Source organism: Macaca fascicularis, chromosome 19 (assembly GCF_037993035.2).
Source record: "Macaca fascicularis isolate 582-1 chromosome 19, T2T-MFA8v1.1".
In the NCBI taxonomy this organism is placed as follows: domain Eukaryota; kingdom Metazoa; phylum Chordata; class Mammalia; order Primates; family Cercopithecidae; genus Macaca; species Macaca fascicularis.
In genome coordinates, this window is record NC_088393.1 from 14,525,788 (window position 1) to 14,538,418 (window position 12,631).

A 12,631-nucleotide genomic window follows, 5' to 3' on the forward strand; every position below is an offset into this window, starting at 1 on the left:
TAGTGTGTGCTTGTAGTCCCAGCTACTCGGGAGGAGCTCAGGAGTTTGAGGCTACAGTGAGCTATGATCACGTCACTGCACTCCTGCTTGGGCAACAGAGCAGGATCCTGTCTCCCCGCAAAAAAGCAAGTGGCCAGGCGTGGTGGCTCACACCTATAATCCCAGCACTTTGGGAGGCTGAGGCAGGTGTATCACCTGAGGTCAGGAATTCGAGACCATCCTGGCCAACATGGTGAAAACTCATCTCTACTAAAATTACAAAAATTAGCTGGGTGTGGTGGCGGGTGCCTGTAATCCCAGCTACTCAGGATGCTGAGGCAGGAGAATCGCTTGAACCAGGGAGGTGGGGGTTGCAGTGAGCCGAGGTCGCGCCACTATACTCCAGCCTGAGCAACAAAGCAAGACTCTGACTGGAAAAAGCAAAGCAAGTGAGTGAACGGGTGGATAGGGCACTCCAAGGAGTGGGCACAGTCCAGGCAAAGGCGAGGACGGGCCACCTCACCTTCTGTTTGTCGAGGATCTTCATGGCATAGTGGTTCCCGGTCTCCTTGTGTTTCACCAGCATCACCCGCCCGAAGGAGCCCGTGCCGAGGGTCTTGATTCGTTCAAACTGATCCAAGTGGGCTGTGTTCTGTGGGCAGAGGGGTCGGCAGGCTCAGGGTGCATCCTCCCCGCGGCCTGCTGGGCTAAGGTCTGAGGCATCCCCTCTGCCACCGGCAGAGGGGGCCCCGGGGAGCACGTAGGGTCAGCGGGGTTGAGGACGGGGGCGGAAAATCAAGATGGCAGAGGGTGCATTCCTTAAGGCGGGTGGCAGGGGCCAGATCCGGCCCTGGCCTGGGGCCTGGGAGCTGCTGGCAGCTGTGCTAGGGGCAGGGGCGGGCTGTTGGAAGGGGTGGTGGGATGGGGGTGCCTGGCATTGGGCAGTCAGGTGTCTCCACACAGGAGCCCTCATGGGTACCTAGGGAGTGAATGGGGAGGATCTGAAGCCTTCCACGGGGTTTCTGAAATTCTAGCTGTGTTGCTGGGACGCAGCTGGGGGCTGGGGGTCACCAGCTCACCCCTCCCCGGACTCTGTACCCGGTGGCCTTACCTGAGCGGGACTTTCCCATTTTTTAAGAAAATCTTCTTTGGCTTTGGCTAAGAATTCTTTCACTGAAAGGGAGACAGGGGAGGGTTAGACAGAGACCTCCATTTCACCGGGGCGGGTTCAGGTGATTTCTGGGGAGATACTTGGTAGAAATTGGGGTGCAGTTCCCTCAACCTAGAGCCTGACCTTTTTATGGTGCCTCTGGGGGCCCTGGCCGGGCCGTGGCCTGGGCCTCCCTTGCTACAGAGAGGTGGGATCCAGCTGCTACTCCATCCAAAGTGGGGTACAGAGAGTCTCAGGGGTCACCCCCAGGGGAACGGAGGGAGGCACCCAGGCAGGCCAGCCCACCCCCACTCGCCCCAGTTCTGACCGACATTCCACGGCCAGGGCCGACGCCAGCCGAGGTATTTATAGCCTTGGGATTTGGCTGTTCCTCTGGCCCCTTCTCTGGGGAGGCTGGGCCTGGGATGGAGGCCTCGGGGGCTCGGGTAGCAGGCGCCCTTGGGGGGCTCAGCTGTCACCTTGGCCCCCAGCTGGCCCTGTTCCTCTCGTGTCGATCGCAAGGGCATTGCTCCAGAGCTGGTTCAAGGGAAGTCTCGCCCGATGCCCACTCCTCGGCCCCACGGCATCCCAAGGCGAACATCACCGCCTGGCTAACGTTGAAACTTCCCCGGCAGACCCTGTGCCGGCTGCTGTCTACACTGTCTCATCTGACTCGCTCGGCAACCTGCCTTGTATCCATTGTGTCCGTTTAACAACCCAGAAAACAGGCTTGAAAACAGTCATTCTTATCTCTGCTGAGACGCAGCCCAGCAAAGTGGCTAAGGGCCAGGACTTGGGGACAAGATCCAGTTCAGAGCCCAGCCTGGTCTCCGATGAACTCTGTGACTTTGGGCAACTGATCTCACCTCTCAAGGCCTCAGTTTTCCTCATCTGTAAAGTGGGGTGGTTTTTTGGGGGTTTTTTTTTTTTGAGACGGAGTCTCGCTCTGTCGCCCAGGCTGGAGTGCAGTGGCGCGATCTGGGCTCACTGCAAGCTCCGCCTCCTGGGTTCCTGCCATTCTCCTGCCTCAGCCTCCCAAGTAGCTGAGACTACAGGTGCCCGCCACCTCAACCGGCTAGTTTATTTTTTTGTATTTTTTTAAGTAGAGATGGGGTTTCACCGTGTTAGCCAGGATGGTCTCAATCTCCTGACCTCATGATCCGCCCGTCTCGGCCTCCCAAAGTGCTGGGATTACAGGCTTGAGCCACCGCACCCGGCCTGTGGGGTGGTTTTAAGGAATGAATGAGTTCATCTTGGCAAAGGGAGTTGAACAGTGGCCCATGTGATGTTAGCGCCAGATAAATGTCAGCTACTATTATTTTTTATTTATTTTTAAAATTATTATTATTATTATTATTATTATTATTATTGAGATGGAGTCCCACTCTATTGCCAGGCTGGAGTGCGGTGGCACGATCTCAGATCACTGCAACCTCCACCTCCCAGGTTCAGATGATTCTCCTGCCTCAGCCTCCTGAGTAGCTGGGATTACAGGCACCTGCTACCACGCCCAGCTAATTTTGGTATTTTTCGTAGAGACGGGTTTCACCATGTTGGCCAGGCTGGTCTTGAACTCCTGACCTCAGGTGACCTGCCTGCCTTGGCCTCCCAAAGTGCTGGGATTACAGGCATGAGTCACTGCACCCAGCCTATTATTTTTTAAATTGAGGTATAAAATATGAGGAGAAGGCCGAGGTGGGCGGATCACGAGGTCAGGAGATCGAGACCATCCTGGCTAACACGATGAAATCCCATCTCTACTAAAAATATTAGCCAGGTGTGGTGGCGGATGCCTGTAGTCCCAGCTACTCGGGAGGCTGAGGCAGGAGAATGGCGTGAACCCAGGAGGCGGAGCTTGCAGTGAACCGAGATCGCACCACTGCACTCCAGCCTGGGAGACAGAGCTAGACTCTGTCTCAAGAAAAAAAAGAAAAAAAAAAAAAAACATATGGGGAGAGAGGCTGGGTGCAGTGGCTGACGTCTATAATTCCAGCACTCTGGGAGGCTGAGGTGGGCGGATCATGAGGTCAGGAGTTCGAGACCAGCCTGGCCAACATGGCGAAACCCCATCTCTACTAAAAATAAAAAAATTAGGCCGGGCACGGTGGCTCACGCCTGTAATCCCAGAACTTTGGGAGGCCGAGGCGGGTGGATCACTTGAGGTCAGGAGTTCAAGACCAGCCTGGCCAACATGGTGAAACCCTGTTTCTACTAAAAGTACAAAAAAATTAGCCAAGCATGGTGGCTGCAGAATCGCTTAGACCCGGGAGGCAGAGGTTGCAGTGAGCTGAGATCATGCCATTGCACTGCAGCCTAGGCAAGACTAGAGCGAGACTCTGTCTCCAAAACAAAACAAAACAAAACAAAAAAATTAGCCGGGCATAGTGGTGTGTGCCTATAATCCTAGCTACTTGGGAGGCTGAGGCAGGAGAATTGCTTGAACCTGGGAGGCAGAGGTTACAGTGAGCCGAGATCATACCACTGCACTCCAGCCTGGGTGACAGAGCAAGACTCTGTCTAAGAAAAAAAAAAAAGAAAAGAAAAAATAAAATAAAATATGGGGAGAGACTGGCCATGGTGGCTCACGTCTATAATCCCAGCGCTTTGGGAGGCTGAGGTGGGCAGATCACTTGAGGTCAGGAGTTTGAAACCAGCCTGGCCAACATGGTGAAATCCTGTCTTTACTAAAAATACAAAACTTAGCTGGGCACGGTGGTGCATGCCTGTAATCCCAGCTATTTGGGAGGCTGGGGCAGGAAAATCTCTTGAACCTGGGAGGCAGAGGTTACAGTGAGCCGAGATCGCACCAGTGCACTCCAGCCTAGGCGACAGAGTGAGACTCTGTCTCAAAAAACAAAACAAAACAAAAAAAACAGGGAGAGCTGGGAATGGTGGCTCACACTTGTAATCCCAGTGCTTTGGAAGGCCGAGGTTGGAGGATTGCTTGAGGCCTGGAATTAGAGACCAGCCTGGCCAACATAGCAAGACCTCATCTCTACAAAAAGTAAAACAATTAAAAAATTAGCTGAGCATAGTAGCAGTCCATGCCCGCAGTTCCAGCTACGCAGGAGGCTGAGGCAGGAGGATCTCTTAAAACCCAGGAGATTGAGGTTGCAGTGAGCTGTGATCGCACCACTACACTCCAGCCTGAGCAAGAGTGAGACTCTGTCTCAAAAAAATAATAATACTCTGGGAGGCCGAGTTGGGAGGATTGCTTGAATTCAGGAGTTCAAGACCAGCCTGGACAACATCAAAACCCTCTACAGAAGGCCGGGCGCGGTGGCTCAAGCCTGTAATCCCAGCACTTTGGGAGGCCGAGACGGGCGGATCACAAGGTCAGGAGATCGAGACCATCCTGGCTAACCTGGTGAAACCCCGTCTCTACTAAAAAATACAAAAAACTAGCCGGGCGAGGTGGCGGGCGCCTGTAGTCCCAGCTACTCGGGAGGCTGAGGCAGGAGAATGGCGTAAACCCGGGAGGCGGAGCTTGCAGTGAGCCGAGATCTGGCCACTGCGCTCCAGCCTGGGCGACAGAGCAAGACTCTGTCTCAAAAAAAAAAAAAAAAAAAACCCTCTACAGAAAATAATAACATTAGCCAGGTGTGGTGTTGTGCACCTGTAGTCCCAGCTACTCAGGAGGCGGAGGTGGGAGGATTGTTCAAGCCTGGGAGGTAGAGGCTGCAGTGAGCCATGATTGAACCATTGCACTCCAGGCTGGGTGACAGAGTGAGGCCCTGTCTCAAAACAAGAAAAGTAATCATAAAAAAACCTCAAAAACAAATATAGGGGCATTGAGGGTTCAAATTTTTTTTTTTTTTGAGATGGAGTCTCGCTCTGTCTCCCAGGCTGGAGTGCAGTGGTGCGATCTCTGCTCACTGCAAGCTCCGTCGCCTCCCAGGTTCACGCCATTCTCCTGCCTCAGCCTCCCGAGAAGCTGGGACTACAGGCGCCCGCCACCATGCCCGACTAATTTTTTTTGTATTTTTAGTAGAGACGGGGTTTCACCGTGTTCACCAGGATGGTCACGATCTCCTGACCTCGTGATCTGCCCACCTCGGCCTCCCAAAGTGCTGGGATTACAGGCGTGAGCCACCGCGCCCGGTCGAACGCTCAAACCTTAAATGCACAGCTTGACAGATTCTTGCATTACGGACTTGTCCTTTAACCACCACCTAGGGCTACAAGACACCAGCCCCTCACTGAGTGTTTTCTATGCTTCGTTCTCACCCTCTGGGGTGGGAGCTGCTGTTATTCCCACTGTACAGATGAGAAGACTGATCAGGTCTGAGGTCACTGACCCGCCCCCACTTCCCATGAGATTAACTACTTCACTGCCGACTCAGCCATTGGTTTCAGCGCTGAGTCCAGGGCACCAGGGTGGCCAGTGTGGACAGAGCTGCCTTCAACCCCCTGATGTTCCTGAGTTTGCTACCACCCTGAGGGGCCCTGTACACTTGCCCTTTGGCATTGCTGGTTGTCTGCCTGCCAGGAATTCCACATGGCCTTTAGGGGGAGCCACCCCCCCTACCTGTCCCCAAAGCTCTCCCTCAGCATTCAGAGAGAAGAGCCCTCATGGGGCTAGAAAGTGGTAGATGGTGGCTGGGTGCGGTGGCTCACGCCTGTAATCCCAGCACTTTGGGAGGCCGAGACAGGCAGATCACCTGAGGTCGAGAGTTTGAGACCAGCTCGACCAACATGGAGAAATCTTGTCTCTACTAAAAATACAAAATTAGCTGGGTGTGGTGGCACATGCCTGTAATCCCAGCTGCTCGGGAGGCTGAGGCAGGAGAATTGCTTGAACTTGGGAGGCAGAGGTTGCGGTGAGCCGGGATCGCGCCATTGCACTCCAGCCTGGACAACAAGAGCGAAACTCTGTCTCAAAAAAAAAAAAAAAAGAAAAAAGAAAGTGCTAGATGGGGGATAGAGAGAGACCGTGGCCAAGAAGGCCCCAAAAAGAATGACCCCGCCAAGAGGGGACAGGCAATGAGTGGCCAGGAGTCCTAGATGGGTGCCTGGCTGGGCCACCAACTAGCGCAGGGGCCTGAGCCTGGGGGCTGCACCAAATCCAACGCTTTCACTAGCAGAACCTTTGTTTGTGTGTTTTGTTTTGTTTTGAGATGGGGTCTTGCTATGTTGCCCAGGCTGGTCTCTAACTTCTGGCCTCAATGGATTCCTCCACCTTAGCCTCCCAAAGTGCTGGGATTACAGGCGTGAGCCACTGTGCCTGGCTTCACTGCTAGAACCTTTGTGACCAAAAACATCTTCCTTGGAAACCTCCAAATAATCCACACAGAACTCAGCAGTGGATGGGGAGGGTGGAGGGTGCCCTCTTGGGATTCTACCTTCACCCACACAAGAAGGCAGAGAGGTGCCGGGCTTCAAGGGAATCCGAAAGGTCTGGTCGGTTTTCCCTTTGCTCTTAGCAAAAGGGAAAGAATTGCTGAATCCTGCACCTCCCTGACTCGCTGAGCTCCCAGGCTCTGGCTGTCCGCTGGTGCCCCATGGAGCAGTTCCACAGGGTGCCCTGCTGTTAGCATGGCCCTTCTCTGGCCTCTCAAAGGACCAGAGAGCCCAGGCTCTGGTGCCACTAGCCTTGTGAGCTTGTCAGATTTGGGGACGGGGCATGGGGGAGGCCAGTGCCAGGAGGAGCAGGCAGAGAGAGGGATGATGGGGGGAGGGGCAGGTAACCTCACTCAAGAGGCCCCACACTCACCTCTGCTTCCTGTCTCTTCCAGCAGAGGGTGGAATAAAGGGTGGGTGGGATGGGGTGATCTGGGGGCCTTCTGTCCCCTGGCCAGGGAGGCTCAGGGTGCTGGCTGTCGCTCAGGCCCCCAGAAGGTGTGGTGCAGGTAGCCCAGGAAACGTACAGCCAGGTGGGCCCAGAGGAACAGCTGCAGCCACAGCTGGAAGGTGGTCTCCGAGTCCCCACCCTGGCTGCTGCCTGATCCCAGATCCATCCCCGGCCCCCCTGGGCTCTCCCTGGAATCTTCCTTTTGCTGAGAAACCAGGAAAACGCAGAGCCTCTAAGTCAGCTTCCTTGGGAAGGCCTCAGGGGACCAGGGAGGAGGAGCTGGTTGCCACAGAAGCTTTTAAAGGTACCTGCTCCAAGCTGGCCAAGGTTTGCAGAGGGCTTCCTTGGCAGGAGGCGATGGGAAGATTCTCCCGAGGGTGTCCCTCTGGCTGGCCTGTGTGCCCCAGGGCGGGGCCATAAAGCTAACTTCCCTTTCCAGGGACTTCACTGCTCCCGGGACGCCAGGCCCTGCCTTCCTCAGTGGGCACTGGACTATGCAGAGGACAGTGCCCGGTGTGCCCACAGCAGTGCCCACTGGGCAGAGGGGAAAGAGTTAAGGTTCAGGATCAGGCAACAGCCAGAGACTCCCTGGGGGCTAAAGAGGCCCCAGAGCTCTCTTAATTCGCTGAAAGAACAGCTGGAGAGAAAGGCTTGGGGCAGGGGGTGACAAGAGCCACCCTGCTTCCTCCCCTGAACGCCCTTTCAGTGTGGAACCCCCAAATCCTGCTATCCCGAGGGAGAAAATGGGTACATCTGGCTCTTTGCTTTGCTCCTATGCGTGGGTGGAGAGGGGAACGGCATCCTGGGATGTCCTTGGCCTCTGTCAAACCTTGCCCTGTGCTTGGCTCTACTCTCGGCCATGAAAGTCCAAACCGGAAACGAGCGGCTAAACCCAAGGGTGGGGGAGGGGGAGGCAGCCTTGACCATCTTTCTCCTTCTTCCCAGATCCCAAAAGAAGCGGAGAGTCTCAAGCCTGTAATCCCAGCACTTTGGGAGGCCGAGACGGGCGGATCACTAGGTCAGGAGATCGAGACCATCCTGGTTAACACGGTGAAACCCCGTCTCTACTAAAAAATACAAAAAAAAAAAAAAAAAAAAACTAGCCGGGCGAGGTGGCGGGCGCCTGTAGTCCCAGCTACTCAGGAGGCTGAGACAGGAGAATGGCCCGAACCCGGGAGGCGGAGCTTGCAGTGAGCTGAGATCCGGCCACTGCACTCCAGCCTGGGCGACAGAGCGAGACTCCGTCTCAAAAAAAAAAAAAAAAAAAAAAAAAAAAAGAAGCGGAGAGTCAGTGGCAGCCTCTTTGAGAGTGCCCAGCACCCAGGACCCCTGCTAGCTAGCAACAGGAAGTGGCAGAGGATGGTAACCCAGCCAGCTGCTGGCCTATACAGCCTGCCGCCCTGCCCACATCTCCCACACGGGGGGTGCCAGCTCCCACTGTGGTCCAGATTCCATTTGGGCTCATAGAGAAAACTCCTTGACACCCTTGGAAAAGCCAGGGCCACAGCAGAAGGCAGAAATCTAGAAACTCGCCCTGGGAATGGGGAATTGCAACAGCAGAATATCAATTTGGGCAAGGGGCTCGAGGGTCTTCCTCGGAAGGGGCCCAGCCTCAGAACCCCCTTCCTCCAGACAACAATCTCAGACCCTCTGCCCTTTTGAAATCTGGCTGTCTGGCCGGGCGCGGTGGCTCAAGCCTGTAATCCCAGCACTTTGGGAGGTCGAGACGGGCGGATCACGAGGTCAGGAGATCGAGACCATCCTGGCTAACACAATGAAACCCCGTCTCCACTAAAAATACAAAAAAATTAGCCGGGCGTGGTGGCGGCGCCTGTAGTCCCAGCTACTCGGGAGGCTGAGGCAGGAGAATGGCGGGAACCCGGGAGGCGGAGCTTGCAGTGAGCCGAGATCGCGCCACTGCACTCCAGCCTGGGAGACAGAGCGAGACTCCGCCTCAAAAAAAACCAAAACAAAACAAAACAAAACAAAAAAAGAAATCTGGCTGTCCTGGGAATTCTGGGGCAGGAATGCCCAGCCTGGGCTGGGCCCCCTACTCGAGGCTGGCTGATTCCTCCAGTGGAGCCTGGATTCCCTCCTCTGGGCTTACCATGCCACAACTCTGAGCTGGACCCCAACACTGGGATGGCTCATCCCACAGACTGAGCTGAACCCCAACACTGGGATGCACCTCTCCACCACCCTTGTCTGAGCTGGCCCCCCTGCTGGGTGGACCATCCTCCCTTGTCTGAACTGGGCCACCGATCCCCTCTGTTCTTCCCCAGTCCGCACAGCCTGGGGCTATACAGGAGGCGTTTCCAGGGCCAGCCAGGGGTTCACATCCTCTTCCTCTTCGCCAGTGCCCCAGACGCCTCTGCAGCCCCTCCCTGACTTGAGGGGCAGCGTGTGCCTGGGAAGTTGCTATAGTAACAGGGCTCAGCCTCACCATCGCTGGAGTTGGAAGCCATCACTCAGTCCTGTTCTCAGGGCACCGGGACTACGGTGGCTGGGAAGGCTCATGAGACCTACCGTGTCTGCCGGGCTGTCCATCCCCAGAACCCTCCCTGCAGGGGGAGCTAGGGAGACGTGGGGTGGGATCAGGAAGAGAAACCCAACCCAGAGGCCACTAGGGTGCAGAGGAGGGACAGATAGGACCCTCCAAGTTTCTGTAGACGTGGTTGCGCTAAGGGGAGCACTACCTTGACAAGACCCTCTTGGGCACCCATACAACTGCCAAGGCACAGAACGTGTTTGGCCGTCTTAGGCATCCATAGGATGTTGCATGGCACTAGTTCTTCCCATCTAGCGTCTTCTTGGGGGGTGCTTTTCTCTCTTTGCCGGGATCTGCTTGTGTCCCGGGGATGGGGGGGGGCTCCCTTTTACCAGCTCTGCCTCTTCCCCTATGGGCCAGCTCCCAGGGGTATCTTCAGTCAGTGCCAGCCACGACCTGAGCCCCACTTGGCTGTCTGACCTGGGCGCCTGCCCTCTGGGGCCGCTGCTCCCTCTCCATTCTTCGAACCTGGCCAGCATCTGGGACTTAGTCTTTTTTCTCGGCCCTCTCAGCTCTCCCAATGGCTTTGCCATCTTTGGGTGTAGATTCTCCCCATTCCACTCCAGGGCTCATTCTGGATCCCTGGCCTCTTGGGAGGAGGCGGAGTCTGTCTTGCCCTGGCAGAGATGGTACCACAGGGGACTGCAGGATGCTTAACTGGTGCCTCCCAAGGCTTGGGCATTTTCCTGACCCCAGTCGGGCCGGCGTCTGGCAGATGAAATCCAGGTGCCCCCTGCAGGCTGGCCTGGCTACTGCCCCCGCCCCTGCCCCACCCTTGTAAGAAGGCAAATTTTGTCCAACTCTATCCTCTCAGAATCAGAGCGCCTCAAAGCAAAGAGGGACTTCCTTCCTCATCTTATTTCCTTCTCTGGAAGCCTCTGGGAGGAAGTACAGCTTCGGGCGTTTCTCAAAGTGTGACATGGTCCCATTGGCAGAACATGACATGATTTTCGGGATGTTTCATTTATCTAGTTACACTGTATTTAATGTGTATCAGAGAAAATATAACTGGCATAGCAATCCCATGATTTCATTTATATTATTGTTTAGAATGAGCTCCAAGTTTACATCTGAACAGAAGTGAGTAAAATTTTTATTATTTTAAATTAAGAAAATATGATAGAGTAAAAATCTGGGAGGCTGCTGAAAAATGTCAGAGTCGGGAAATTCTGGGGTCCAAGAAGTTTGCTGGTAGGTGGATCTGGATGTGAATCCTGCCTCTGTGACATCATCTATGTCATGGCTGTCATTTCTGCCAGAGGGCTCCTTTGGAAAATTTGGATAACAGCCCGTTATGAAAGTCACTAGAGTAGATATATCTATCTGCCTGGCCATTTAGCCTGTGGCACAGCCTAGATGCCCAACAAATAGTAGCTCTATTTTACCGTGATCATTCATTCCTGGGTGTCTGACCTGTGCTCTGAGAGAATCAGTGGTTCCTTCCAGAGCCTCTGATCTTTTTCTTAGGATCCTTTTTCTTGTGCAGCTTTCCACCCGCCACCACATGTGTCTAATAGCCTTGAAGGTTTTCCAGGACTGTCATCTCCCCAACTTTCAACTGAGCCACCGTAATACATAGCTGCCTGCCTCCACCTTCCACCTCCCAGCTGGCCTCACCTGCTGGGGGCCTGACTCCTCCCCCTCTGCCAAGTCCCCTCCAAGCTCATGCCCAGACCTTTTTTGGACACTACCCACCTGCTCCTCTGTCATCAAGCACTCAGCTACAGGCACTTCCCTCCCCGGCCCCCGCCCATTGGTGACATGTCAGGCCTCTTCATGATTGCTCTGTAACTCTGAGTTCTGCTATCTGAATCCGTATAGGAATAAAGTTCCCTGGCTTTCATACCTTTCTGGGAGGGGGTAGTCAGGGAACTCAGATGCTGGGGTTTGAGACCAAAAACTGGCCTTCCTTTTCGACTAATAGTTCTGACTATTTCTGGGTAAGTGGACAGGGGATCCCAGCCGCCTTCCAGCTTTCAGACTGACGTGACAACAATTTAAGAGCTATAAGAATTGGGAATGGGGTTCAAGACCATTTCTGATGGTATTTCCAGATAGAGAATCTCTTTCTCTGGCTGGCTGGAAAAGGCCAACATAATTTGGGGGCAAGTGGGTGAAAAAGGTCTCTCTCTGGCTGAGCCCTGGGAATGATCAGAATCACTAGACATCAAAGCAAATCACTAGACATCACCCATTACTCTCTTTGACTGCCTCCCCCTCCCCAGTGCTCTTTCTGACCATCCCAATTAAAACCGAATGAACCTCGCTAAACGCAGACACTTTTCATCCCAAACCAGGAGCGGTGGAAGAAGCCCCAGGCACTGGGTGAATGACGGAGCCTCAGTTGTGAAACGACCATTTATTGAGGGGCCCTCCATGGAGCCTAGAGCTCACTGCAAGGCAGGAAATGCGAGGGGGCTCTGCCACCACCCCCCTACCCCAACGCAGGAAAGAGGACGCAATGAATCCCAACAAGACCAGCTCAAACTTGGCTTTGGAAGCACTGAAGCAGTTCTCTACGTTCATAAACAGTCTGCTACCCCAGCCAGGGACAGACGCTTGCTTGGAGGACGGAGCCCAAGCAGAGAAGCAGAATGACACAGTGACAGGATGAGAGAGGCAGAGGGACCCAGAAAGATCCTGTCCCCCATGCCAAGTGACACAGAAGAAAAAAACAATGCTGGAGGTGGCTCTGGGAAATGCTCAGGGGGGTAGGATGGGTTTGGAAGCGGGGGCTGTGCTAAGGTGAAGAGGGGAAGGGCAGGAGAAAGATGGCGGGGGCTGGAGGGGGGAGGGGTGTGGTCACCAAGTGGCCAAGGTCCCTGCGCGGTAGAGGCAGACAGACCCCATCGCATTCCCAAACTGGCAGAAACATGGGTCGGGGTCAGGCAGAGGATCCCATAGGCGACAGAAGTGAGTGAGGAAGTGGGGGGATTAGAATCTGGGGAGAGGGGCCAGGAAAGGAGGGGGTAGGCTGGTGACAGGGCCCCATGTGGGGCCCCAGCGGTCATACGTGCCATGGTTGGCAGTGACAGCTGGGGGGGAGCACGGTCTTTGCAGTGTGGGGCGGCCCTAGGGGAAGGGGACCCCTACAGGGGGTACTCTGCGGGCCCGCGGGCCCCAGCCTTGGACAGGCCGGGGCAAGGGGCGCTGGGGGGTAGGC

At 55.0% G+C, this 12,631-nt stretch overlaps 2 protein-coding genes across 3 annotated transcripts in view; both read right to left on the reverse strand.

Moving 5' to 3' along the window:
* The window catches only part of PRKACA (protein kinase cAMP-activated catalytic subunit alpha), a 28,512-nt gene that overhangs the window by 14,826 nt on the left and 1,055 nt on the right, over positions 1-12,631 (reverse strand). Inside the window, exons 2-3 of one of the 2 annotated variants that reach the window (XM_005588234.4) lie at positions 1,091-1,152; positions 503-631 (exon numbers count right to left, since the gene is read on the reverse strand). In XM_005588234.4, the coding sequence (XP_005588291.1) occupies positions 503-631; positions 1,091-1,152 (191 nt within the window). The remainder of the gene's footprint in view (positions 1-502; positions 632-1,090; positions 1,153-12,631) is intronic. The other variant, XR_012428460.1, reaches the window with a different exon arrangement.
* Positions 6,805-7,127, reverse strand: SMIM46 (small integral membrane protein 46). The gene has a single exon (XM_074026133.1). It carries the CDS (start codon positions 7,084-7,086, stop codon positions 6,934-6,936), a length of 153 nt encoding a protein of 50 aa, XP_073882234.1. The 5' UTR covers positions 7,087-7,127; the 3' UTR covers positions 6,805-6,933.